The sequence below is a fragment of the Triticum dicoccoides genome, chromosome 6A (assembly GCF_002162155.2).
Source record: "Triticum dicoccoides isolate Atlit2015 ecotype Zavitan chromosome 6A, WEW_v2.0, whole genome shotgun sequence".
NCBI classification, from domain to species: Eukaryota; Viridiplantae; Streptophyta; class Magnoliopsida; order Poales; family Poaceae; genus Triticum; species Triticum dicoccoides.
The window spans coordinates 591,534,914-591,562,289 of NC_041390.1; the positions used below are offsets into that span (position 1 = coordinate 591,534,914).

At 43.8% G+C, this 27,376-nt stretch overlaps 1 protein-coding gene across 4 annotated transcripts in view; it reads right to left on the reverse strand.

Moving 5' to 3' along the window:
- LOC119318215 (protein FLX-like 1) overlaps window positions 1–3,447 on the reverse strand; it is a 4,425-nt gene extending 978 nt beyond the window's left edge. The window contains exons 1-5 of one of the 4 annotated variants that reach the window (XM_037592742.1): window positions 3,239–3,447; window positions 2,413–2,479; window positions 1,402–1,929; window positions 1,163–1,302; window positions 1–278 (exon numbers count right to left, since the gene is read on the reverse strand). In XM_037592742.1, the coding sequence (XP_037448639.1) occupies window positions 1–278; window positions 1,163–1,302; window positions 1,402–1,925 (942 nt within the window). In that variant the 5' untranslated portion in view covers window positions 1,926–1,929; window positions 2,413–2,479; window positions 3,239–3,447. Of the gene's footprint in view, window positions 279–1,162; window positions 1,303–1,401; window positions 1,930–2,412; window positions 2,480–3,234 lie in introns of all 4 variants that reach the window. The other 3 variants (XM_037592740.1, XM_037592741.1, XM_037592739.1) reach the window with 3 other exon arrangements.
- Window positions 3,448–27,376: the final 23,929 nt, after the last annotated feature.

Here is a 27,376-nt window from a genome sequence, read left to right on the forward strand (position 1 = left end):
CGCGGATTGGGGGGCTCCTTGCTGGTATGCCGCGGATTGGGGGGCTCCTTGCTGGTATGCCGCGGATTGGGGGGTTCCTTGCTGGTATGCCGCGGATTGGGGAGTTCCTTGCTGGTATGCCGCGGCTTGGGCAGTTCCCTGCTGGTATGCCGCGGCTTGGGAAGTTCCTTGCTGATATGCGGAGGGGTGACTGGTATATGCACTTGCATATGGATTTGTGGCTGCTGAAGCCGCTGCAGCTTGTCCTGTCCCAGGCTGTGGAGGTGTAACCTGTGCTGCTGCTTGTTCAAAAATCAGATGCAGTGAAGCATTAGTGTCATTAAAGTGCATGCAGATATATGTACAAGCCAGCCATAAACACCAGCACAAAAAAATCATATTAAAGTAGAATTATGTTGCAATCCTTGTTCCTACAGGGTTTTTTTCATACATGCATGTACCATAATTTCTCATGACATTAGCTGCAAGTTTAGAGCTGTTTAATGAAACTATTCATAAGCTTTAGTGTCCTCAAATTTGCAGGTAAGATAAGCTGTAAACTATATTTGACAGACTTTTCATCAAATAAGTCTAATAACAGAACACATATCTTAAGCACATAAGCTATTACTCCCTCTGTTCTGATGAATAAGGCGTATTTCGTTTCGTTAAGACAAGACTTTGACCAACAATTAGTGTTTTAATATTTGATGCATCTGATACAAAATCACTATCATAACGAAGTACTCTTAAATACGAATATAGTGACACAAATTTCATGTCATATAACCTTGTATTTATGGAGTAATTGTTGGTCAAATGCATATCTGAACGAAACAAAATACGCCTTACTTTTAGGAATGGAGGGAGTAAAAAGTAAGTTCACCATTTCTTTTGCAGAAGCTGGAGTTTAAACTACATCAAACAATTGCTACAGGGTGTAAGTTTCAGGATAACACATCTACTTTGGCATGAGCAACACAGGACACATGCACCTAGACATGACTATACCAGTCTGCAATTTCTGTCAGAAATGACAAATTTGGTGAAACGTAGGGGCACACGAATGCCTCAAGAGTACAACCCAGTCTAATTCCACCTTATGAGTTGTGACCCTCTACATAGACAGCACAACCTGATTCCGCTCATATTTAGATCAACAGAATAAGGAGAAATCAAATACCATGTGCTCTGTTTGCAGCATTTGCCAAATCAGCTCGTAACTTGTCCGCCTCTTTAGTCATGGTTATCAAGTTCATTTCCATCGTCCGCATCTGCTCAACTTGCTTGATGTTTGTGTTTTTCTCATACTCGAAGGCAGATCTTTGCACGAGGAGCCAAAAATTGTATTAGTAAATACCAATACAAACCCAAAGCTCAGGCTGACATCGAAAATGTTTTAGAAGGGTCATTATCACAAACCTTAGACTGTGATGCTCTTTCCGTAGACCATCTAGCTCCGCAACCAATTCAGTAAGGTTACTATTGTCACCAGAGTACTTCTGTAGTTCTTTAGTCGCAGCCTCTAAGTCATTAGTAAGCATCTGCCTTTCAGTAATAAGTCGCTTTGCCTCCATATGCACTTGGTGAAGTTCCTTCTTCACTGCGTCACCAGCCTGTATGTCTGCCTCCATTAATCTGATTCTCTCCACCAAATCTCTCATGTGCATATCAGTCTCTACCTGGACATCACCTAGGTGGGTGCGAATCATTTGCATTTCTGTCTCAGTGTCAATAATATCCTTTCTCAAGGCTGCATGGCTATCTGCCAATCGCTGATTTTCTCGGATAAGTTTTTCTGCCTCTGCGGTCTGCACGGCAAGCTTGTTTTCCAGGATCTCCAGTATGGTGGCAGGAGAAGGCTCCAAAGGCTGGCGGCCAGAGAGGCCGGCTCCAGAGAATGCACCATGGCGCATTAGTCCATCTAGGTGTCCACGATGAGCCATTATCCTAAAATAGGCAGTCTTGTCAAAAAGGGACCCGGTAATAATTAGCAATTTTAAGTAGATGATGTTGATTTCAAAGTTGGCTAGTTCGCTTCTCTGTTCAAGAATTGTTCCAAGAGGTCACTTTACAATGGAAGGAACAAAACTTATGTTTAAGTCAGAAGAACCATTAGGGGGGAGTGTGAACAAGTGCAGATATGAGAACATCATGCACATTACCCAGGGTAGAGTGCAGGCCAAAAAGCAATCTTCAACACTTACAAGCTTGAACCACTTGCACTCAGACATCATGTTTCCTCAAAAGAAAAAAAATATCCATCTAAACCTACACACAGCTCAAGGCTAAAATGCACCGATACGGATAGGTGTATCAGTATCGGGCAGATACGGATACATAAATTAGGCATTTTGGAAAAGCGCCAGGATACGTTATACTATTTTTTAATTCACAAAAACATATGTATAGAAGCTAGGAATAGCAGCTTACCTTCGTGTTTGCTCTACTGTGGATTCCGAAGCAGTTCCAAGCCCCTCCAATTGACAATGTTGATGCCCTGTTCCAACTCGAAGTTCCAAAGGGGTAGAGTTAGACTTTTAGTAAGTGTAAAATAGCATCAAATCAAATCATTAGTTAGTTGTGCATCTATCATGGCATAACACAAAAGGTAGAACCTGAAGAACAATCAGCTAACATGCAAAAGGAGAGACAATAACCTTAAACGGTAATATTTTAGGTCTGACTGTTAAAATCGACAACACAGCATAACAGCACCACTATATTCCCAATCATAAACAGATTTGGGACATCTATCATGCCAACAATACCACTAGTACTAATGTGTTAAGCAATTTCGGCCAGTATAACCAAGACAAAGCTCCTGCTCTCTCAAATTGCATGTTACTGCTAATCTATGGTTTCAGGTCAAGACGGTGCAGATAAAACAACTAAATCTTTTCCTTTTCATATATCGTCAATCATTGCATGTTTCACTGATAACATGTTTAAACCAAAACATTTGCTCATCTGAAAGAAAAAAAATGCAATTTGTAACATTTGCCCTTACAAGCATTATCACAAACACCTATCAAGCAAAATCCTTTCACATGTAAACTTGAACATGCTCTGGAAGAATCATGCAGCAAGTACTCATCAAGAAATAATTATCATCATATTCTCACAGTATCAAATCTACATCAAGTACTCATCCAATAAAAAATTCAGGAAAAAATTGAATAAACAGAGGATGCAAGAGGAGGGAGGGAGGGGGGATGAGGGAAGAGGTAGGAAGGACGAAGGAGTGGTGGCTACCTGCCTATGGACTGGTCGCCGGCGTAGCTCCGGTCGGCAGCGTTGCTGGGTGGGAGCGCCTGCTCCGGGGAGGGGGGCGCTGCTGGTGGGAGCGGCTGCTTGACGGAGGGAGGCGCTGCCGGGATCCTGTACCGGGGGCGGGGCAGCGGAGGCTTCGGCCGGCTGGGCTCGCCGCGGCGGCGGGCCGGCAGCGGTGGCGGCGGCGGGCCGGCAGCGGTGGCGGCGGCTAGAAACCCTAGCTTCGCGCTCGGGAGGGGACTCGCTTTTTGGGGGGGAGGCTCGCTTCAGGGAATAGTGCTGCAATCTCCGAAAAGTGCACGCAGCGGCCGAGGTCCATGAAGCTTTTTATTTTTATTTTCAGAGAAGATACTATTTCCACATCTAAAAAAACCTGAAAAAATTGTAGAATATATACACGTATAAAATTTCATGAACACATATGTTCGTATGTGATGTGCTGGAAAAAAATACATAGATTAAAATGGGTTTTTTCCTTTTTTGTATTTGGGCCAGATTTGTGTGTGTAGCATGCTAACGGAATTTGGTTGACGAAAGTTTGTACATGCTTGAAGAACATGTATATTTTGATATATATTTTTCTAAAAGGTCTCCATGGAGCCTATTCTTTGTAACATCACGCTCTACAATCTTGTACTATAATTTATAATCCAAAGAGACATCTTCGAATGTGTTCGAACACACGATGTCTGGGATATCAATGTCGGGGCATATCGGATAAAGTATCCGAACACACAATGTCTGGGATGTATCTGTGTCTTTTAGTCTGACGTCAATGAGCACGGTAAGGGCAACGTGTAGACAAACTCGTTGATAGAGGCAAAGGTGTCCTGTCTTTCGATGAGATAGTGGCTATCGTTTTAGAGGAAGTCAACTTTGACGATCCGACTACGAACGTGCGACGACGTCGCGCCTTAGCAATCGCTAAACCAACTCCGAGTGGTTATTGACCACGCCGGAGCACGATCAACCTGACCACGAGGGCCTGTTTCCTGCGAGCAAACGAAGAACAAGTAAGAAACTGAGATTGCAATCTGGATATTGCGAATATAAGATGAAAGCTTTATTGATCAAGGTGGGGTTCTGTGACGTCTTGGTCTGATCGTTGGACACAAACAAAGTACGCGAAGTTGCAGTTATGGCGAACTTTTAATCTAAACAAAATCCAAAGTCTAAACGATGCCCTAAGGGTTGTATATATGGAGGAGAGAGGGGGAATTTCATGGCCCTTGGTGGAGGGGTCCGAAACCAACTCTAACTCTTGTTTCCCCACACATACAAACTCTAAAAACAGCATATACTTAAGTATTTCGAAAATACATGGGACTGGCCCAATAATAAGGTGACGCGGCACCTAGAATAGCCTCTGGACGAAATTTATAAAGTGGCATCTTGCATATTTCGTCCCATGCTTCATGCACTCATTATGGTGGCTTCAGAGTCCTCGAATCATCACTTGTAACTCCGTTCTTGCTCCCCTTGCGCATGCCATCATCTCCATGCTTGAACTTGCTCCAATGTTCATCTTTCTTGTCCAGGCTAGACCCTTCATTTGTAAGCAAAACAAATGTATCCAACTTAGGCAGCATCATATTCACATAAACATTAGAATCGTTACCAAGAAACGAAAGTACCTGATAATTCAATTGGCGTGCGCGAGCTCTAATAATTGGTCCAGTATGTACAGCAGCAGGAGCTGTGGGTGTAACAATGGTATTGATGTCCTCATCACTCGTAAATTGAACAAACAAAGCTATTAGGCCAAATATTTCAAGTGGTCTATTGATATTACATGCACTTCCTCGCAGAGGTTTCAACCCTGATACAAGCCTTAAATTGTTAAATTGCTTCATCTTTCTTATTAAACGTGTTTATATTCGTAACAAAAAATATACCCATGTTCCAATTCATCTTAGCCCCTAGACTAGATGGCTCTGAGGTAGAGTCAAAGACCGGGACATGTCACTCACAGTCAGAGACGAATACCTCTCTCTCTTCATCTCCTTGTGTTCTTCTTTTATTTAAACAAATGCATTAATATCCCCTTATCTAATACAAAAACAAATAGATTTCTACTTAACACGAAAGAGAAACAGTTGATTCAAGAATAATAAGAGTATACAGCCCATGGACAAACAATAGATTTCTTCTTATAACTCCGTTCTTGCTCCCCTTGCGCATGCCATCATCTCCATGCTTGAACTTGCTCCAATGTTCATCTTTCTTGTCCAGGCTAGACCCTTCATTTGTAAGCAAAACAAATGTATCCAACTTAGGCAGCATCATATTCACATGAACATTAGAATCGTTACCAAGAAACGAAAGTACCTGATAATTCAATTGGCGTGCGCGAGCTCTAGTAATTGGTCCAGTATGTACAGCAGCAGGGGTTGTGAGTGTAACAATGGTATTGATGTCCTCATCATCCTCCCCTTCTTGAAATGAAGTCGTCCTCGACGAAAGTTCATCGTCCTCACCCAAATAAGGCTTCAAATCTGTAATGTTAAAAGTGGGACTAACCCCAAAATCTGCAGGCAGCTCAAGTTTATATGCATTATCATTTATTTTCTCTAACACCTTAAAAGGACCATCAGCACGTGGCATTAGCTTTGATTTGTGCAAATTAGGAAATCTATCCTTACGCAAATGTAACCAAACAAGATCTTCAGGTGCAAACACAAACATCTTTTCTACCCTTATCTCCAGCAAGTTTATATTTAGCATTCATACGCTCAATGTTTTCCTTAGTTAACTCATGCATTTTTAAAATCAATTCAGCACTTTCTTTAGCATCAAAATTAACCTTCTCCGAAGATGGAAGAGGCAACAAATCAATAGGTGCACGAGGTAGGAAACCATACACAATTTCAAAAGGACACATCTTAGTAGTAGAATGCAATGAACGATTATAAGCAAATTCAATATGAGGCAAGCATTCTTCCCACATTTTCTTGTTATTCTTCAAAATAGCCCTAAGCATAGTAGACAATGTTCTATTGACTACTTCAGTTTGTCCATCAGTTTGGGGGTGACAAGTAGTACTAAAAAGCAGTTTAGTCCCCAACTTAGCCCATAAACATCTCCAAAAGTGGCTAAAAAATTTAGTATCACGATCTGAAACAATAGTATTTGGCACACCATGCAAGCGAATAATTTCACGAAAGAACAAATCAGCAACATTAACAGCATCATCGCTTTTATGACATGATATACAGTGTGCCATTTTCGAGAACCTATCCACGACAACAAATATGCTATCCCTCCCCTTCTTTGTTCGAGGTAAACTTAAAACAAAGTCCATAGATATATCCTCCCAAGGAACACTAGGTACAGGCAAAAGGCATATATGAGGATTGAGTCGTGACTTAGCTTTTTGACATGTAGTGCAGCGAGCAACAAAACGCTCAACATTCCGTCTCATCTTTGGCCAAAAAAATGTGTAGCAAGTATATCCTTCGTCTTCTTGACGCCAAAGTGTCCCATTAATCCTCCTCCATGCGCCTCCTGCAACAACAAAAGACGAACAGAGCTAGCTGGAATGCATAGCTTGTTAGCACGAAACACAAATCCATCGTTAAGAACGAACTTGTTCCAAGTTCTCCCTTCCTTACAATTCTGCAATACATCTTTAAATTCAGCATCATGGACATATTGATCTTTGATGGTCTCCAAACCAAAATTTTTAAAGTCAAGTTGTGAAAGCATAGTATAACGACGAGACAATGCATCAGCAATAACATTTTCTTTACCCTTTTTATGTTTAATGACATAAGGAAAAGTCTCAATGAATTCAACCCATTTAGCATGTCTACGGTTCAGTTTTGCTTGACTTTTAATGTGTTTCAAAGATTCATGATCAGAATGTATAACAAATTCCTTGGGCCATAAATAATGTTGCCATGTTTCTAAGGTCCAAACAAGAGCATATAATTCTTTGTCATAAGTAGAATAGTTCAGACTAGGCCCACTCAATTTTTCAGAAAAGTATGCAACAGGTTTGCCATCTTGTAATAACACATCTCCTAATCCAATTCCACTAGCATCACATTCAAGCTCAAAAGTCTTATTAAAATCAGGAAGTTGGAGTAAAGGAGCATGTGTCAACTTATCTTTCAATACCGTGAAGGCTTCTTCCTGTGTGGTACCCCAAACAAAAGGCACATCCTTCTTTGTAAGCTCGTTGAGAGGTGCAGCAATGGTGCTGAAATCTCTCACAAAACGCCTATAGAAACCAACAAGGCCAAGGAAACTCCTCACTTGTGTGACCGTTTTGGGTTGCGGCCAACTCTCAATAGCTTCAATCTTGGCTTTATCAACTTCAATTCCCTGCGGAGTAACAACATAGCCAAGAAAAGATACTCGGTCGGTGCAAAAGGTGCACTTTCCAAGGTTACCAAACAAACATGCATCACGTAGAGCAGTAAAAACAGCACGTAAATGTTCCAAATGTTCCTCCAAAGATTTGCTATAAATCAATATGTCATCAAAGTAAACTACCACAAATCATCCAATGAAAGCACGTAAAACTTCGTTCATTAACCTCATGAAAGTACTAGGTGCATTAGTTAACCCAAAAGGCATGACTAACCACTCATATAATCCAAACTTAGTTTTAAATGTTGTTTTCCATTCATCTCCCAATTTCATATGAATTTGATGGTATCCACTATGCAAATCAACTTTGGAGAATATTATAAAGCCACTCAATTCATCAAGCATATCATCTAGCCTAGGAATAGGATGACGATAACGAATAGTAATATTATTAATGCCTCTACAATCAACGCACATACACGACGTACCATCCTTTTTCGGCACTAAAATGATAGGAACAACACAAGGACTAAGGGATTCGCGTATATAACCTTTGTTGAGCAGTTCTTGTACTTGACGCATAATCTCCTTCGTCTCCGCTGGATTGGTACGGTATGGTGCATGGTTGGGTAATGATGCACCGGGAATTAAGTCAATTTGATGCTCAATCCCTCGAATAGGTGGTAATCCCGGTGGCACGTCTTCTAGAAAGACGTTAGCAAACTCCTGCAAAATGTTAGTGACAGCAGGAGGCAAAGAGGAAGGCACGTCCTCGAATGAAAATAATGCCTCCTTGCACACAAAAGCATAGCAAACAGATTTGCTGAAATCTAGATCATCAATATCAGATTTTATGGCAAATAAACATGCACTTTTCAATTTAATTTCAGAAGCAACACTAGATGGTTTATTATTAGGTTTCATTTGTTGCTCAAATTCTTTTGCCACAATCTGATTTTCACTCTTATTTTCTCCTGTTTTGATTTATTAGCTCTATTAATATTATCTTTCAAAATGGATTCAGGAGTCATAGGAAGCAAAGTAATATTTTTATCCTTATGAACAAGAGTATACTGATTGTTTCTACCATGGTGTACATAATTTTTATCAAATTGCCATGGTCTACCAAGTAATAAGGAACATGCTTGCATAGGTACCACATCACAATCAACATAATCAACATATGTAGAGATACTAAAATGCACACGAACAGTACGTGTTACCTTAACCTTGCCGTTGTTGTTGAACCATTGGATGTAGTAAGGATGTGGATGTGGTCTTGTGGTGAGAGATAGCTTCTCCACCATCTCCATGCTAGCCAAGTTATTGCAGCTCCCTCCATCTATGATGACGCGAATAGAACGTTCCTTCACAACTCCCTTTGTATGGAACAAATTATGTCTCTGATTTTGCTCAGCTTGTGTGACCTGCACACTCAAAACACGTTGAGCAACTAAACATTCATACCTGTCAGCATCTTCAGGAGCCATGTATTGCGTCTCATGATCAGAATCATCTCCATCGTGTTCTTAACGTGTAATAAGAGCCAAAGTCTCCTCATCATAGTCACTAGCGGACTCATACCCACCATCCTCAATAGCAATCATCACATGCTGAGATTGGCATTCTCTCGCAAAATGTCCTCTTCCCTTAGAACGACGACAAATAATATCACTTGTGTGCCCTGTTGATGCCATGAAAGAAGAAGAGCTCTACGCAGGTCCGGCAGGTGTGCTCTTGGCAGATAGTGGTGGTTGTGCCTGCTTTCTTGTATCAGGGCTGGAGGTGGCACCTGATGGGGGTGCTAGTGGAGTGGAAGTAGAGGATGCACGTGGTGTCCATGATGAAGATCGACCTGCAGAAAAGTTAGTTCGCGCCAATGCATGTCGATCCTGCACTTCACGTTTAGCTTTACAAGCAAGATGGAATAAATGAGTGATATTAGTATACTCCTTATACTCTAGAATGGTCTGAATCTCTCTATTTAAGCCACCCATAAAATGTGCAAGCATAGCTTCATTCTCCTCAACAATACCACATCTAATCATGCTAGTTTGTAATTCCTGATAATATTCTTCTACAGAATTTTTTCCTTGTCTTAAACGCTGCAAATTTTGAAGTAATTCACGTTGATAATATGGTGGAACCCAACGAGTATGCATAGCAGTTTTCAAAGCAGCCCAAGTAGCTGGAATAGGATATAATCTACAATGTTCAGACCACCAAACACATGCAAAGCTAGTGAAAGCACAAACAGCAGCAGGAACACGTCTCTCCACAGGATATTGTAAACATGTAAATCGTTGTTCAGTTTCTAACTCCCAAGTAAGATATATATCAGGAACATATCTACCCTCAAATGGTGGAATATTCAATTTTAGTTCAGGAAGATGGTCATGTCCCTCAGGTGGTGGTGCAGCCCTACCGTTGCGATGATATGCATGAGGACGACCTGGTGGTGGCGGTGCTGGTGGTGGCACGTAGTTTTGATTTTGGTCAATCTCATCCTCGTAATGGTCCTCCACCTCTACAGTAGCAGCAGGAGCGGCAGAAGCATCAACAGCGGCACCAGAAGTTTGCCCAGGGTCAATCGGAACGCACTGTGCTTGTCCCACTTGATTTGGAAAGCGATGTTGTTGTTGTTGTTGTTGGAGAGGTGCGTTAGGGGCAGCCGGTGGTGGTGGTGGAAGACGCGCGAGCAATTCATTAAACTTGTTATCGAGCTTTGTTTCGAACGTCTTCTCCATGCCATCTATCTTCTCCATGGCCTCGTCAAATCTGTTTAGCACATCTTGCACCTGTCCACTCATCATTTGCTGAAATTTATCATGCAACTCCTTATTCGTCAGGTTCTCCCAGTCAGTCTCGTCGGCTTGTGATCCTGCCATGGTTAGCAGCAATAGAAACACACAAGACAAGAGGTGGTGGTGGATGTCACAAATCCGTCAAGCAAATATCAGATTCTTACCAGTTCTTTGTTGGAAATATGCCCTAGAGGCAATAATAAATTAGTTATTATTATATTATATTTCATTGTTCATGTTAATTGTTTATTATCCATGCTAGAATTGTATTGATAGGAAACTCAGATACATGTGTGGATACCTAGACAACACCATGTCCCTAGTAAGTCTCTAGTTGACTAGCTCGTTGATCAATAGATGGTTACGGTTTCCTGGCCATGGACATTGGATGTCGTTGATAATGGGATCACATCATTAGAAGAATGATGTGATGGACAAGACCCAATCCTAAGCCTAGCACAAGATCGTGTAGTTCGTTTGCTAAAACTTTTCTAATGTCAAGTATCATTTCCTTAGACCATGAGATTGTGCAACTCCCGGATACCGTAGGAGTGCTTTGGGTGTGCCAAACGTCACAACGTAACTGGGTGGCTATAAAGGTACACTACAGGTATCTCCGAAAGTGTCTGTTGGGTTGGCACGAATCGAGACTGGGATTTGTCACTCCGTGTAAATGGAGAGGTATCTCTGGGCCCACTCGGTAGGACATCATCATAATGTGCACAATGTGACCAAGGAGTTGATCATGGGATGATGTGTTACAGAACGAGTAAAGAGACTTGCCGGTAATGAGATTGAACAAGGTATCGGGATACCGACGATCGAATCTCGGGCAAGTACAATACCGCTGGACAAAGGGAATTGTATACGGGATTGATTGAATCCTCGACATCGTGGTTCATCCGATGAGATCATCATGGAACATGTGGGAGCCAACATAGGTATCCAGATCCCGCTGTTGGTTATTGGCCGGAGAGTTGTCTCGGTCATGTCTGCATGGTTCCCGAACCCGTAGGGTCTACACACTTAAGGTTCAGTGACGCTAGAGTTGTTATGGGAAATAGTATGTGGTTACCGAAGGTTGTTCGGAGTCCCGGATGAGATCCCGGACATGAAGAGGAGCTCCAGAATGGTCCGGAGGTGAAGATCGGTATATTGGACGAAGGGTATTGGAGTCCGGAAGTGTTCCGGGGGTATCAGGCTATGACCAGCATGACCGAAAGGTGTTTCGGGAGCCCCGGCAAGTGTGGGAGGGCCTCATGGGCCAAAGGGGAAGGGGCGGACCAGCCCACTAAGGGGTGGTGCGCCCCCCACACCCTTTCCCACGTTACTTGGGAGGCAAGCCTCCACCTGCTTGGCTTGGGGGGCAAGTCTCCCTAGGATTTTCCCTAGGGAGATCCAATCTGCCTAGCCGCCGCCCCCTAGGGGAAACCCTAGGGCGCCTCCCCCTCTCCCCTTGCCCCTATATATAGTGGAGGGGTGGGAGGGCAACCGTGACCTCTTCCCTGGCGCAACCCTCTTCCTCCTCCAACACCTCATCCTCCTCCGTAGCGCTTGGCGAAGCCCTGCCGGAGAACCACGAGCTCCATCACCACCATGTCGTCGTGCTGTCGGAGTTTTCCCTCAACTTCTCCTCTCACCTTGCTGGATCAAGAAGGAGGAGACGTCTCCCAACCGTACGTGTGTTGAACGCGGAGGTGCCGTCCGTTCGGCGCTAGGATCATCGGTGATTTGGATCACGACGAGTACAACTCCATCAACCCCGTTCACTTGAACGCTTCCGCTTAGCGATCTACAAGGGTATGTAGATGCACTCCCATTCCCCTCGTTGCTAGATTACTCCATAGATTGATCTTGGTGATGCGTAGAAAATTTTAAATTTCTGCTACGATCCCCAACAGTGGCATCATGAGCTAGGTCTATGCGTAGTTTCTATGCACGAGTAGAACACAAAGCAGTTGTGGGCGTCGATATTGTCAATTTACTTGCCGTTACTAGTCTTATCTTGATTCGGTGGCATCGTGGGATGAAGCGGCCCGGACCGATCTTACACGTACTCTTACGTGAGACTGGTTCCACCGACTGACATGCACTAGTTGCATAAGGTGGCTAGCGGGTGTCCGTCTCTCCCACTTTAGTCGGATCGGATTCGATGAAAAGGGTCCTTATGAAGGGTAAATAGAAATTGGCATATCACGTTGTGGTTTTGGCGTAGGTAAGAAACGTTCTTGCTAGAAACCTATAGCAGCCACGTAAAAACTTGCAACAACAATTAGAGGACGTCTAACTTGTTTTTGCAGCATATGCCTTGTGATGTGATATGGCCAAAAGGATGTGATGAATGATATATGTGATGTATGAGATTGATCATGTTCTTGTAATAGGAATAATGACTTGCATGTCGATGAGTATGACAACCGGCAGGAGCCATAGGAGTTGTCTTAATTTATTTATGACCTGCGTGTCAACATAAACGTCATGTAATTACTCTACTTTATTGCTAAAGTGTTAGCCATAGTAGTATAAGTAATAGATGACGAGACAACTTCAAGAAGACACGATGATGGAGATCATGATGATGGAGATCATGGTGTCATGCCGGTGACAACGATGATCATGGAGCCCCGAAGATGGAGATCATAAGGAGCAAAATGATATTGGCCATATCATGTCACTATTTGATTACATGTGATGTTTATCATGTTTTACATCTTATTTGCTTAGAACGACGGTAGCTTAAATAAGATGACCCCTCACTAAAATTTCAATAAAGTGTTCCCCCTAACTGTGCACCGTTGCGAAGGTTCGTTGTTTCGAAGCACCACATGATGATCGGGTGTGATAGATTCTAACGTTCGAATACAACGAGTGTTGACGAGCCTAGCATGTACAGACATGGCCTTGGGACACATGCGAAACACTTAGGTTGACTTGACGAGCCTAGCATGTACAGACATGGCCTTGGAACACGGAAGACCGAAAAGTCGAACATGAGTCGTATAGAAGATACGATCAACATGAGATGTTCACTGTTGATGACTAGTCCGTCTCACGTGATGATCGGACACGGCCTAGTCGATTCGGATCATGTTTCACTTAGATGACTAGAGGGATGTCTATCTGAGTGGGAGTTCATTAAATAATTTGATTAGATGAACTCAATTATCATGACCATAGTCTAAATTATCTTTGCAAATATGTTGTAGATAAATAGCTCACGTTGTAGCTCCCTGTTTCAATACGTTCCTAGAGAAAGATTAAATTGAAAGATATTGTAAGCAATGATGCGGACTAGGTCCATAGTCCGAGGAGTGTCCTCACTGCTACACAGAAGGCTTACGTCTTTGATGCACCGCTCGATGTGCAAACGCCTACAACGTCATCTGTGGATGTTGTGAACACCTGATAGACACATCCTGATGACTATTTGATAGTTTAGTGCACCATACTTTACGGCTTAGAATCGGGCAATGACGTTTTAAATGCCATAGAACATATGAGATGTTCCAAGAGCTGAAATTGGGATTTCAGGCTCATGCCCGTGTTGAGAGGTGTGAGACCTCTGACAAGTTCTTTTTGCCAACAAGATGGAGGAGAATAGCTCAGCTAGTGAGCATGTGCTCAGAATGTCTGGGTGCTACAATCACTTAAATCAAGTGGGAGTTAAAATTCCAGATAAGATAGTGATTGATAGAGTTCTCTAGCCACTATCACTAAACTACTAGATCTTCGTGATGAACTATGACATGCAAGGGATGGAGTTGATCCCGGAGCTGTTCGCGGTGCTTAAGACCGCAAAAGGTAGAAATCAAGAAGGAGCATCAAGTGTTGATGGTTTAACAAGACCACTAGTTTCAAGAAGGGCAAGGGCTAAAAGGGAAACTTCATGGATGGCAAACTAGTTGCCGCTCTAGTGAAGGAACCCAAGGTTGAACCCAAACCCGAGACTAAGTGCTTCTATTGTAAGGGGAACGGTCACTGGTAGCGGAATTACCCCAAATGCATGGTAGATAAGAAGGCTGGCAACTTCAACAAAGTATATACGTGTTATTAATGTGTACCTCACTAGTACTCCTGGTAGCACCTGGGTATTGGATACCGGCTCAGTTGCTATTATTGGTGACTTGAAGCAAAAGCTACGGACTAAACGGAGACTGGCTAAGGGCGAGGTGACGATGTGTGTTGGAAGTGTTTCCAAAGTTGATGAGATCACCATCGCACGCTCCATCTGCCTTCGGGATTAGTATTGAACCTAGATACATGTTATCAGGTGTCTACGTTGAGCATGAATATGATTAGATCATGTTCATTGCAATACGGTCATTCATTTAAGTTAGAGAATAATGGTTATTCTGTTTTACATGAATGATACCTTTCATGGTCATGCACCCTATGTGAATGGTTCATTGAATCTCGGTCGTGGTAATACACATGTTCACGCCAAAAGATGTAGAGTTAATAATGATAGTACCACTTTCTCGTGGCACTGCCGCTTAAGTCATATTGGCGTAAGATGCATGAAGAAACTCCATGTCGATGGATGTTTGGAGTCACTTGATTTTGAATCGCTTGACACATGCGAGCCATGCATCATGGGCAGGATGACTAAGACCCCGTTTTCAGGTACAATGAAATGGGCAAGTGACTTGTTGGAGATCATGCATGCTGATGCATGTGATCCAATGAGAATTGAAGCATGCAGTGGATATCGCTATTTTCTCATCTTCACTGACGATTTGAGTAAATATAGGTATATCTACTTAATGAAGCACAAGTTTGAAACGTTTGAAAAGTTCAAGCAATTTCAGAGTGAAGTTAAGAATCATCATAACAATAAGATCATGTTCCTACGATCTGATCAAAAGGGGATTTTCTGAGTTATGAGTTTGGCAATCACTTAAGACATTGTGGAATTGTTTCACAGTTGAAGCCACCTGGAACACCACAAGGTAATGGTGTATCCGGACGTCGTAATCGAACACTATGAGATATGGTGCGATCTATGATGTCTCTTACCAATCTACCGTTTTCATTTTGAGGTTATGCGTTAGAGACAGCTGCATTCACTTTAGATAGGACACCATCTAAGTCCGTTGAGACGACGTCGTATGAACATTGGTTTGGCAAGAAACCAAAGTTGTCGTTTCTTAATGTTTGGGGCTGCGATGCTTAAGGCTTCAGCCGGAGAAGCTCGAACCCAAAGCGGACAAACACATCTTCATAGGATACCCAAAGGTGACAGTAGGGTATACCTTCTATCTCAGATCCGAGGGCAAATTGTTTGTCACTAAGAACGGGTCCTTTCTCGAGAAGGAGTTTCTCTCGAAAGAATTGAGTGGGAGGAAGATAGAACTTGATGAGGTTGTCGAACCTTTACTTCAACCAGAGAGTGATGCAACACAGAAAGATGTTTTCTGTGGCGCCTACGTCTGTTGAAGAGGAAGTTAATGATAGTGATCATGAAGCTTCAGATCAAGTTGCTATCAAACCTCATAGGTCGACAACGATATGTACTACTCCTGAGTGGTACGGTAATCCTATCTTAGATATCATGTTGTTAGACAACAATGAACCTACGAGCTATGGAGAAGCGATGGTGGGCCCGTATTCTGACAAATGGTTAGAAGCCATGAAATCCGATATAGGATCCATGTATCAGAACAAAGTATGGACTTTGGTGGACTTGGCCGATGATCGGCAAGCCATTGAGAATAAATGGATCTTTAAGAAGAAGACGGATATGGACGGTAATGTTACCGTCTATGAAGTGTGACTTATGGGAAAGAGTCTTTTCACAAGTTCAAGGAGTTGACTACGATGAGAATTTCTCACCCATAGCGATGCTTAAGTCCGTCGGAATCATGTTAGCATTAGCTGTATTTTTCGATTATGAAATCTGACAGATGGATGCCAAAACAAGTTTTCTTACCAGTTTCCGTAAGAAAAGTTTGTATGTGATACAATAAAAGGTTTTGTCGATCCTAAGGATGCTAAAAGGTATGCTTGCTCCAGCAATCCTTCTATGGACTAGAGCAAGCATCTCGGAGTCAGAATACATGCTTTGATGGAGTGATCAAAGCTTTTAGGTTTATACAATGTTTGCTAGAAACTTGTATTTACAAGAAAGTGAGTGGGAGCACTACAACATTTCTGATAAGTATATGTGGATGACATATTGTAAGATCCGAAATAATGTAGAATTTCTGGAAAGCATAAACGGTTGTTTGAAAAGTGTTTTTCAAAGGAAGACCTGGATAAAGCTGCTTACAAATTGGGCATCAAGATCTATAGAGATAGATCAAGACGCTTGATGATACTTTCAAAGAACGCACACCTTGACATGTTTTTGAAGGAGTTCAAAATAGATCAGTCAAAGAAGGGGTTCTTACCTGAGTTGTATGGTGTGAAGTTGAGTAAGACTCAAAGATTGACCACAGCAGAAGAAAGAGGAAGGACGAAGGTCGTCCCCTATGCTCTTGTCATAGGCTCTATACGGTATGCCATGCTGAGTACCGCACCTGATGTGTGCCTTGCCACATGTCTGGCAAGAAGGTACAAAGGTGATCTAGGACTGGATCACTAGATAGCAGTCAAAAATTATCCTTAGAGGAATAAGGAAATGTTTCTCGGTTATGGAGGTGATAAAGAGTTCGACATAAAGAGTTACGTCGATGCAAGCTTAACACCTATCCGGATATCTCTGAGTAGAGATACTGGATACGTACAATGGAGCAATAATTTGGAATAGCTCCAAGTGGAACGTGGTAGCAGCATCTACGATATGACATAAAGTTTTGCGAAATACATTGACTACAACCTCTCTCACAAGCATAACATGATCAAACCCAGAACTCTTTGAGTGTTTATCACATAGTGATGTGAACTAGATCATTGAGTCTAGTAGACTCTTGGATGTTGGTCACATGACGATGTGACCTGTGAGTGTTAATCACATGGCGATGTGAACTAGATTATTGACTCTAGTGCAAGTGGGAGACTGTTGGAAATATGCCCTAGAGGCAATAATAAATTAGTTATTATTATATTATATTTCATTGTTCATGTTAATCGTTTATTATCCATGCTAAAATTGTATTGATAGGAAACTCAGATACATGTGTGGATACATAGACAACACCATGTCCCTAGTAAGCCTCTAGTTGACTAGCTTGTTGATCAATAGATGGTTACGGTTTCCTGACCATGGACATTGGATGTCATTGATAACGAGATCACATCATTAGAAGAATGATGTGATGGACAAGACCCAATCCTAAGCCTAGCAAAAGATCGTGTAGTTCGTTTGCTAAAGCTTTTCTAATGTCAAGTATCATTTCCTTAGACCATGAGATTGTGCAACTCCCGAATACCGTAGGAGTGCTTTGGGTGTGCCAAACGTCACAACGTAACTGGGTGGCTATAAAGGTACACTACAGGTATCTCCAAAAGTGTCTGTTGGGTTGGCACGAATCGAGACTGGGATTTGTCACTCCGTGTAAACGGAGAGGTATCTCTGGGCCCACTCGGTAGGACATCATCATAATATGCACAATGTGACCAAGGAGTTGATCATGGGATGATGTGTTACGGAACGAGTAAAGAGACTTGCCGATAACGAGATTGAACAAGGTATCGGGATACCGACGATCGAATCTCGGGCAAGTACAATACCGCTGGACAAAGGGAATTGTATACGGGATTGATTGAATCCTCGACATCGTGGTTCATCCGATGAGATCATCGTGGAACATGTGGGAGCCAACATGGGTATCCAGATCCCGTTGTTGGTTATTGGCCAGAGAGTTGTCTCGGTCATGTCTGCATGGTTCCCGAACCCGTAGGGTCTACACACTTAAGGTTCGGCGACGCTAGAGTTGTTATGGGAAATAGTATGTGGTTACCGAAGTTTGTTCGGAGTCCCGGAAATCGAAAACAATGCAACAATTACTGGACTCGGACTAGCACTGGTGGCGGAGATGAATCTGGTGGAATCTCGGACTGGTGGCGGCGATGAATCTGGTGGAAATCGGACTGGCGGCGAATATATGTTGTAGGTGGACTCGGATTGGCGTGATGGCGGCGGATATGTGGTGGCGTATATGGACTCAGATTGATGGTGAATATGTGGTGGTGAATATGGCAGCGACGATGAAGTTGGTGTGGTGGTGGTATATGGCACCAACGATGATGATGATGCGGTGGTGATATATGGCAGCGGCGACGTGACAACCTATGAACAGAACTCGAAACTCTAAAGGACTAGACGCTAAGACCAGCAACTTGACACGACGATGCAACCACAAATTCAACAAAGCGAATACAAAAAAGATTATGCAAAGGCTCAGATTGGTTCGGATAGGATGAACTAACCCTATTTTTTTGGCTTTTTCGTGGGCTATAGGTATGAAGAACAGACTCGATCTAAACTACGAAAAACTGTAAAATCTCACCGAGTAACCTAGAAATCTGATACCACTTGATAGAGGCAAAGGTGTCCCGTCTTTCGATGAGATAGTGGCTATCATTTTAGAGGAAGTCGACTTTGACGATCTGACTACGAACGTGCGGGGACGTCGCGCCTTAGCAATCGCTAAACCAACTCCGATGGGTTATTGACCACGCCGGAGCACGATCAACCTGACCACGAGGGTCTGTTTCCTGCGAGCAAACAAAGAACGAGCAAGAAACTGAGATTGCAATCTGGATATTGCGAATATAAGATGAAAGCTTTATTGATCAAGGTGGGGTTCTGTGACGTCTTGGTCTGGTCGTTGGACACAAACGAAGTACGCGAAGTTGCAACTATGGCGAACTTTTAATCTAAACAAAACCCAAAGTCTAAACGATGCCCTAAGGGCTGTATATATGGAGGAGAGAGGGGGAATTTCGTGGCCCTTAGTGGAGGGGTCCGAAACCAACCCTAACTCTTGTTTCCCCACACATACGGACTCTAAAAACAGCCTATACTTAAGTATTTCGAAAATACATGGGCCTGACCCAATAATAAGGTGATGCAGCACCTAGAATAGCCTTTGGATGAAATTTATAAAGTGGCATCTTGTATATTTCGTCCCATGCTTCATGCACTCATTATGGTGGCTTCAGAGTCCTGGAATCATCACTTGTAACTCCGTTCTTGTTCCCTTGCGCATGCCATCATCTCCATGCTTGAACTTGCTCCAATGTTCATCTTTCTTGTCCAAGCTAGGCCCTTCATTTGTAAGCAAAACAAATGTATCCAACTTAGGCAGCATCATATTCGCATGAACATTAGAATCGTTACCAAGAAACGAAAGTACCTGATAATTCAATTGGCGTGCACGAGCTCTAGTAATTGGTCCAGTATGTACAGCAGCAGGGGCTGTGGGTGTAACAATGGTATTGATGTCCTCATCACTCGTAAATTGAACAAACAAAGCTATTAGGCCAAATATTTCAAGTGGTCTATTGATATTACATGCACTTCCTCGCAGAGATTTCAACCCTGATACAAGCCTTAAATTGTTAAATTGCTTCATCTTTCTTATTAAACGTGTTTATATTCGTAACAACAAATATACCCATGTTCCAATTCATCTTAGCCCCTAGACTAGATGGCTCTGAGGTAGATTCAAAGACCGGGACATGTCACTCACAGTCAGAGACGAATACCTCTCTCTCTTCATCTCCTTGTGTTCTTCTTTTATTTAAACAAATGCATTAATATCCCCTTATCTAATACAAAAACAAATAGATTTCTACTTAACACGAAAGAGAAACAATTGATCCAAGAATAATAAGAGTATACAGCCCATGGACATGCATATGAATTATTCAAGATAAACAGTGGCAGAGCCAGGATTTTAACATGGGTATGAGGAGTTCATATGTGCATGTGGACTAATCCAAGACATGGGCCTTTGACTTCGTAAGAAGAATCACCTTCTAGCAACTTTTACATGCTGTTTTGTTTTTAGATTTGTTTTATTCCAAAAATATTCATCAGACATTATTTTTTATTTGTCTTGTACAACTAGCAAGATTAATAAGGTTGATATTTTTTAGAACTGTTGGGGGCACAAACAAAGTTTTATTTGTGTTGCAGAGCATTCAACTATTGTAGAATACTTGTAGCTTCACAGATTGATACCTGCTATTTCTCACTGAGGGAAATCTTGTTGCATATTGCAAACTCGTACACTGGGGAGCCCAACAAGGGTACTCACACCGCACTCAGCATGCATCAACGAGAACATCTTCGTCCAAGTTATCTTCATCATCTACATCAACAACACCATCACCCATCCATCTCCCTTCCATCCATGTACAATTGGCGTGAATCAATTACTGTTATCACTTAGGCCATGTTTGATTGCAAAGTATTTTCTAAGTATTTTAAAAATACTACAGTTTTTTTAGATACCACAGTTTTATTTACTACGACCTGTTTGACTAACGCCAAAAACTGTGTTATTAAAACTAGAGTATTTACAAAATTGTAGTAATTTCTCTGCATAATAAAAAGAGCCCTGAACCTCTTTTTTTTAACAGAGCAAGCGAAAGAAACGAGTCGGCCGCTAGATATTCTCAACAAACTCATCTGGCTATCAAGCCGCCGCTCGATCCCCTGTCTTGCGTGTTCCCTAATGCAAATAAATTAACTAGGCTGGATACGTTGATCAAAGAAAGGATCTGAAGCAATCCATGGCTATCCTTTAGAGATCAGTCAAGGTCCGGAGAGGCGATCTCATCTCTCTTAACGAGTACTACTACTCACCGCTAAAAGCAATTGCTAGCTACTAGCTACGAATGGATGCACGACCAACAACTAGCAAGTAAATTTTACAGCATTACGTGGTGTAACCAAACAGGTCCTCTGCACTGTGAATACTTCAAAAAACATTGTTAAATTAAAACCATGGTATTTTGTACATGCATGCTAAATTACTGTAGTTTTTGATACTTTGATTTTTTAGTACTTTGCTATCAAAGCCTTGCCAACGTTAATCAATACTATATTACTTGATGTTATGTGTTTTATTGGTGAAAGGTTTGTACTTTCAAATTGTCATATTTACCATTACACCTATGAATATGATCACCATCCAATTTCCTCAACCGCGCGCACGGAAAAGAAGCGAGGCCATTTTTTAGGGATAGAAGTCTTGATCGGGCCAAGCCGCCATAATGGTTAGTAATTCACATTACTTTTTCTTCCAAAGCATGAACATTCAAGTTCGGCATGGGTGCACGAGCGCCATGATGTATTGTGGGTAGTTTAGTAGTGTTCTTGAGGACATGGGAGAAAACTAGTTATTAATGGTCATATAAATTTGTGGTAAAGGTTGTTGTTTGATTATGTTGTGGTGTAATTCTCTGATGATGATGTACGAACGTCAACTTCATATCACTTCACCTACATGGGCCTAGAGGCGAGTATCGTGTTATAATAAGTTTTTTTTAGTAAAAGTTGCTGTATAAAATAAGGTTCTTAGCCAGGGGTGTAGGCAGGCCCCGGGCTGCCAAGGCCGTCGCCTAATCAACACTTCGTTAAATGTAGCAAACAATAACACACTATCGCTACAGTGTTTACTGTACCAACAAGACTGGCCTGCGTTGTGGGTAAATCCTAGCTACGAAACTGTTCTTAGCTGTATAAAACTAGATAATGCTTCGTCTGTTGCTACGGGGACTTAGTACGCCAAGTTCTTGAAAACTCATGAGGTGCATTCCTAAAGGACAAATAATATGAGAAAGAAACTAATTTTACCGCTTTAGTGGGATGCTTGTGAGCTCACGTAAAACACATTTGCAAAATGATAGCTCTATATTATTTTGATCTCACAAATTACAGAAAACTTTTCAACCAATGAAATAATTGTATTTCCACATTCATTCTTCAAAGTGTCATCACAAAGTTCCAACAATAATTCAATGTATGGTTTATGCACAATAATGCAACCTGTCGTGGTTTTGTCACGACATATGTCCTCGAAAAAGGACTTAATCATGAGGCTATCACTGCTAGGTGATCGCTTGAACGGGTTTGGTCCGAATCGAGAGACGTGAGTTTTACTTAGGTTCAGCCTCTCGCGGTGGAGGTAAAAACCTACATCCTGCTTGGTTGATATTGATGATGACGATGATCTCGATTACAAGGGCGGTGTTTCGCTACCTCTAACTCGAGAGTTATTGACTTGTCTCTTTCTAACTTGTCCCTCTTGGGGTGCCTTTCTCCTCCTTATATGAGTTGAAGGGGCTAGCTTACATGTAGAGTTCTGGTAGGATTAAGACTAGTCTATTTTCTATTACAAATGGAATCCTAATCCATATCTTGCTTTCCCCTTCTAGGTCTTGCTTCCCAAGTAAGCGAGATATTCCTTATGCTTTTTTTTCACGGGGAAAGTGATATTCCTTATGCTTTTCCTCTCAAGTTGGTCCATCGGATACTGTACCTTGAGTCGGCCTTCTCATGAGCCGCCTTCTGAGCCTTGGGCCTTCTCGCTTTGTCTGACCCATTGACCGGGTCACCAATGAGCCGCCCAGTCACGCCGGGTTATCAACGAGGCGCCAAGTCCCGGCCGGGTCATACTTCGGGCCAGGTCATACCGTGAAGTATATCCCCAACACAACCCGTGGACCAGAACTCATTGATTAGGCAGGCACACTTACAACACATACATCATGGGGGAAAGGTTCAACCGGAAGCACGGGAACTAACACTTGCAGCCATCATTACGTCTAGAATACATCTTTAGGAAGCAGCTATCCTAATAGAAAATCTAACCCTTGCCAAAGTTGCAACTGCTAGATCGCCCATGACAGGACCTGGACACTGAGAAATCACAAACCTTTTAGTAAATTTGTATTCCATATCACCGGGGACACGACTCTGAAGCTCATAGTTCAGCTAAGATAGCACTTGAGGACGATAATTTAAATGTTTCCATGCTGAATTAGCAATCCCGATCATTATTACAATGCACCTTTAGTCAGGTTATCAGACATGTACATCTAGAGGACGTTGTTATCAGTTATCACTTATGTATGGTAATGAAATCAGCAAGAAAACTTGATATATTATACAAAGATAGATACAGATCCAAAAGAACATGCAAATCAATTTAATATGCATAATATGTTGAATGGGGAGATACTGCTCCGATCTTAGGACGTAAGTATATATACAACAAACAACCAGAACGATAAAAAGAATATTACTATTCTCGCACTGCACATACAAATTACTAAACAGTATAGCGTAGTGAGTTAGGAGCCTCCACAACGTTTTAAGTCTCTGAACCATCGAATCACTCTAATGTACGATTTAGATCAGCTCAGTCGGCTCCAGGTCATCACACATTCACGCACCGTTTTCATGGGCCGCTGCTCCATAGAATGAGCTTTAGATTCTGTCCGTAATCGGGTTGTCAAAGGCCCAGGTCCAGGCGGACATGCATGTTTACAGGCCCGAGTTTTCTTTTGCCAGGTCTATTCCTCCGAAACTGCTTCTCTATTCCTTGATGCGCCGCCGCCGTCCTCTGTCCCGTCGGCGAGCTTCTGCTCCGGGCCTGCCTCCCCGTCGATGACCTTTACATGCCATGTACTGTCCTCCGCAGGCCCCTTCTTTCATGTTTTTAATGTCGTGTCCTGAAGCATTCCTTCCTGGCAGCTGCGACTGCCGCCCGTCCGTCGGCGTCCATCGTCGGTTGTCCTCCTCCTGCATCCGCCTCCACCCCCTTTCCTTTTTTCTGGGTTCTTCCTACTGCGTGTCCGTGTCATCCTTTCATTCTTCCCATCTGACCTTCACCTTGGATCTTCTTGTTTCAGGAATTCTCGAGCTCAACGGTGTGAATTGCTCTGCTGGGTTTAGATTTAGCGTGAGGGCCACATGATGCTGCATCTTCTCGATTCCCCATGTATGACGCCCCACCTTTTTTCCTTTGTTTAGTATGCTTTGTTTTCTTAGTTTATAGCAGCAGGATCAGGGGCAAGCTTTGATGCATCTTCGGTGATGACCGATGATTGATCGATTGTTGGCTAGAGGAGAATTTACTGTGATTTAGATGTAAATGAGGCTCTGATCTGTATTTCTTTGTGGGAAACATCATGGGAGCTTTATTAATAATTTGCAGGGTTTCAGTATGCTAACACAAGATTTAGAAATAAAATAAGGAGAATGGTCAACTATATGAAAAAACAATTAAACCAATGTCTCTCATAATCCTCCGTTGAATTGTAATGTTTTCATGTATGGAAGAACCTTTTTTCAGCAAGCTGGAAGAACTTTGGAAAATATGTTGACACATTTTCTTATTTTTCCACTCGAATTTTGCGCTACCCAGTGTGCTAAATTTAGGAACTACTCATACTTTACAGAAGTTCTGTTAGCAGTGTTGGGTAACATGGATTGATAGGTTCTGGTGCCCAAGAATTCACATGCAGCCACTTCATGGTGCATTGTTCAGAAGCTAAATTTAGCCAGTCAGAGACATCAATTAAGCTTTGAACGGTAAGTACAAAATTCGAGAATGAAGGCAAAAAAGAATAGCCGCATTGCAATGGTAATACTTGGAGTTCTGGTTTTACCTTTGTTTACTGGGGGGTTTAGTTTTCATTATGTTATGCTGGAGATGGCTTGTTTTCCTTTGTACTTTTGTAGATAAAACAACCCTTTTGATGTTGGACAATCACCAGAATGGGGAGCTCAATGTAGGGCAAGGTATATTTTAGAAAAAGATATACAAGATTAGTCCAAAGGATCATTTTTGCAAGTCACCCATTTATATTATTATTATATTTTTATCCGAGGTAAACCAAGGACAATTTGTTCACGAAGGTCCATGTCGGAACAACCATTTGTACCCCGTCAAAAGATGATAGAAGCATAGAATTTTACACGAGATTAAAATAACATCGGTGATTACACAAAATATAAAGTATGTTAGCCTAATCCTGCCGCACCCTGCTGTTTCCTTCTGTCAGTTTCGTCAGGTTCAGAATAACGCTGCAGAGGCAGCCGTAGCTAGGTTTCAGTTAATTCAGTTAGCGTTGATTTCACTTGTTAGTTGGCTAGCGCCGCAAGACGCGTTCTGTGCGATCTGCGGCGACGTAGTAGGAGTGGCGAGTGCGCTCGAGGTCGTGGGATGGCACGATCTGGTAGCCTGAGCGAGTATCGCTGCATGTTAGTTTCATTCCCTGAATAAAAGGATTAAGAACCAGAAAAGCTGCAACAGTTTAGCAGCGCAAAACCTTGTCGAGCCTCTTGAGTTCTGTCCACGGCTTCGGCCAAAACAACTACAATTGGCATCAGAGTCTTCAAAGATCCATGGCTGGAGGGCGTGGGGCGCGGCATGGCACCGGCGGCGCCGTTCCGCAAACCAGCGCCGGGAGCGAGCAGCAAGGCGACGGCGATGGCGTCCAGCAGGGCGCAGGTGGGAGCGAGCAGCGGGGCGATGGCACGCAACGCCTCGGCTCCAAGTCACCGACGCGCCATCGCAGGGTGTCGCACTCGCCTCCGCCGCGTCGTGGACGGCACGGTGATCTGGTGGTGCGCGAGCGAGTGGTGAGGGAGAGCGGCGGCTCTGCCCAATATCCGACACTCACTTGCACCAACTACGTCGACTGGGCCATGGTGATGCGCGTGCAACTGCAGGCTCAGGGCCTGTGGGAGGCCGTGGAGTACGGCGACGGCGACCGCGACGATCGCGCCGTGCTGGCCGCGCTGCTCCGCGCGGTGCCTCTGGAGATGATCCGCGCCCTCGCTGGCAAGGACTCGGCCAAGGAGGCGTGGGACACTTTGCGCACGATGCGCATGGGTAGCGAGCGCGTCCGGGAGGCCAGGGCGCAGACCCGTCGACGCGAGTTTGAAGAAATCCACTTCCGTGACGGTGAGTCCATTGAGGATTTTTCCCTGCGCCTAACTGCTATCATGAACGAGCTGGAGCTGCTAAGTGACCCTGTGTCGGAGTACCGCGCCGTGTTGAAGTTTCTCCGCGCGGTGCCTCGCAAGTTCAGGCAGATGGCCATGGCGATCGAGGCCTTTGTCGACCTGCGCACCCTCTCTATTGAGGAGCTGTGCGGGCGCCTGCGCTCCGTTGAAGAGAGCTACGCTCTGGATGACATCGATCGCGGCGTAGGTGAACTCCTCCTCACTGAGAGGGAGTGGCACGCACGCCTACAGCATCAAGGCCAGGGCTCGTCATCATCGGGCAACAAGGGCGGCAAGGCTCTCTCCGGGCCACGTTCACACAGCGGCGAGCGCCCCAGCGGGCGCGGCGACGGCGGCAAGAGGCCCGCCGGAGGGAAACGGAAGGGCAAGTGCCGGTACTGTAACATTCCTGGCCACTGGGCCAGGGAGTGCAGGAGGGCAGAGCGCGATCGCCAGAACCACGGCGAAGCCGCAAACCTGGCCGAGGCGGATGTGGAGCCCCCCGCGCTCCTGCTGGCCACCGTCGAAGAGGGGGAACGCCCGATCCAGGCTGCGGGAACGATGGACAAGGTGCAGGCGGCGCCAGTTCGTGCCCAGGCAGTCTACCTCAACGAAGAGCGGGTGGTTCCGTTCACCACTGGAGCGCGCGGTGCCTGGTACCTTGATACCGGCGCCAGCAACCATATGACCGGGGCGCGCGACGCGTTCATCAGCCTCGACGACACCGTGCACGGCTCCGTGCGGTTTGGGGACGGCACCCTCGTCACGATCAAGGGCAAGGGGAACATCATGTTCCGGTGCGCGAACGGCAACCAGCGCGTACTCGCGGACGTGTACTACATCCCCAAGCTACGGGCCAACATCATCTCCCTCGGGCAGCTTGACGAGAAGGGTTGCAGGTCCGTGATCGAGGACAGACACCTATGCGTGTACGATCAGCAGCGGCAACTCCTCGTCCGCGTCAAACGCACGGCAAACCGGCTGTACGTGCTGCGGCTGGACCTGGCCATGCCAGTCTGCCTGGTGGCCAAGCTGGACGAGCTCGCATGGCTGTGGCACGCACGGCTCGGGCACCTACACTTCCGGGCGGTGAAGG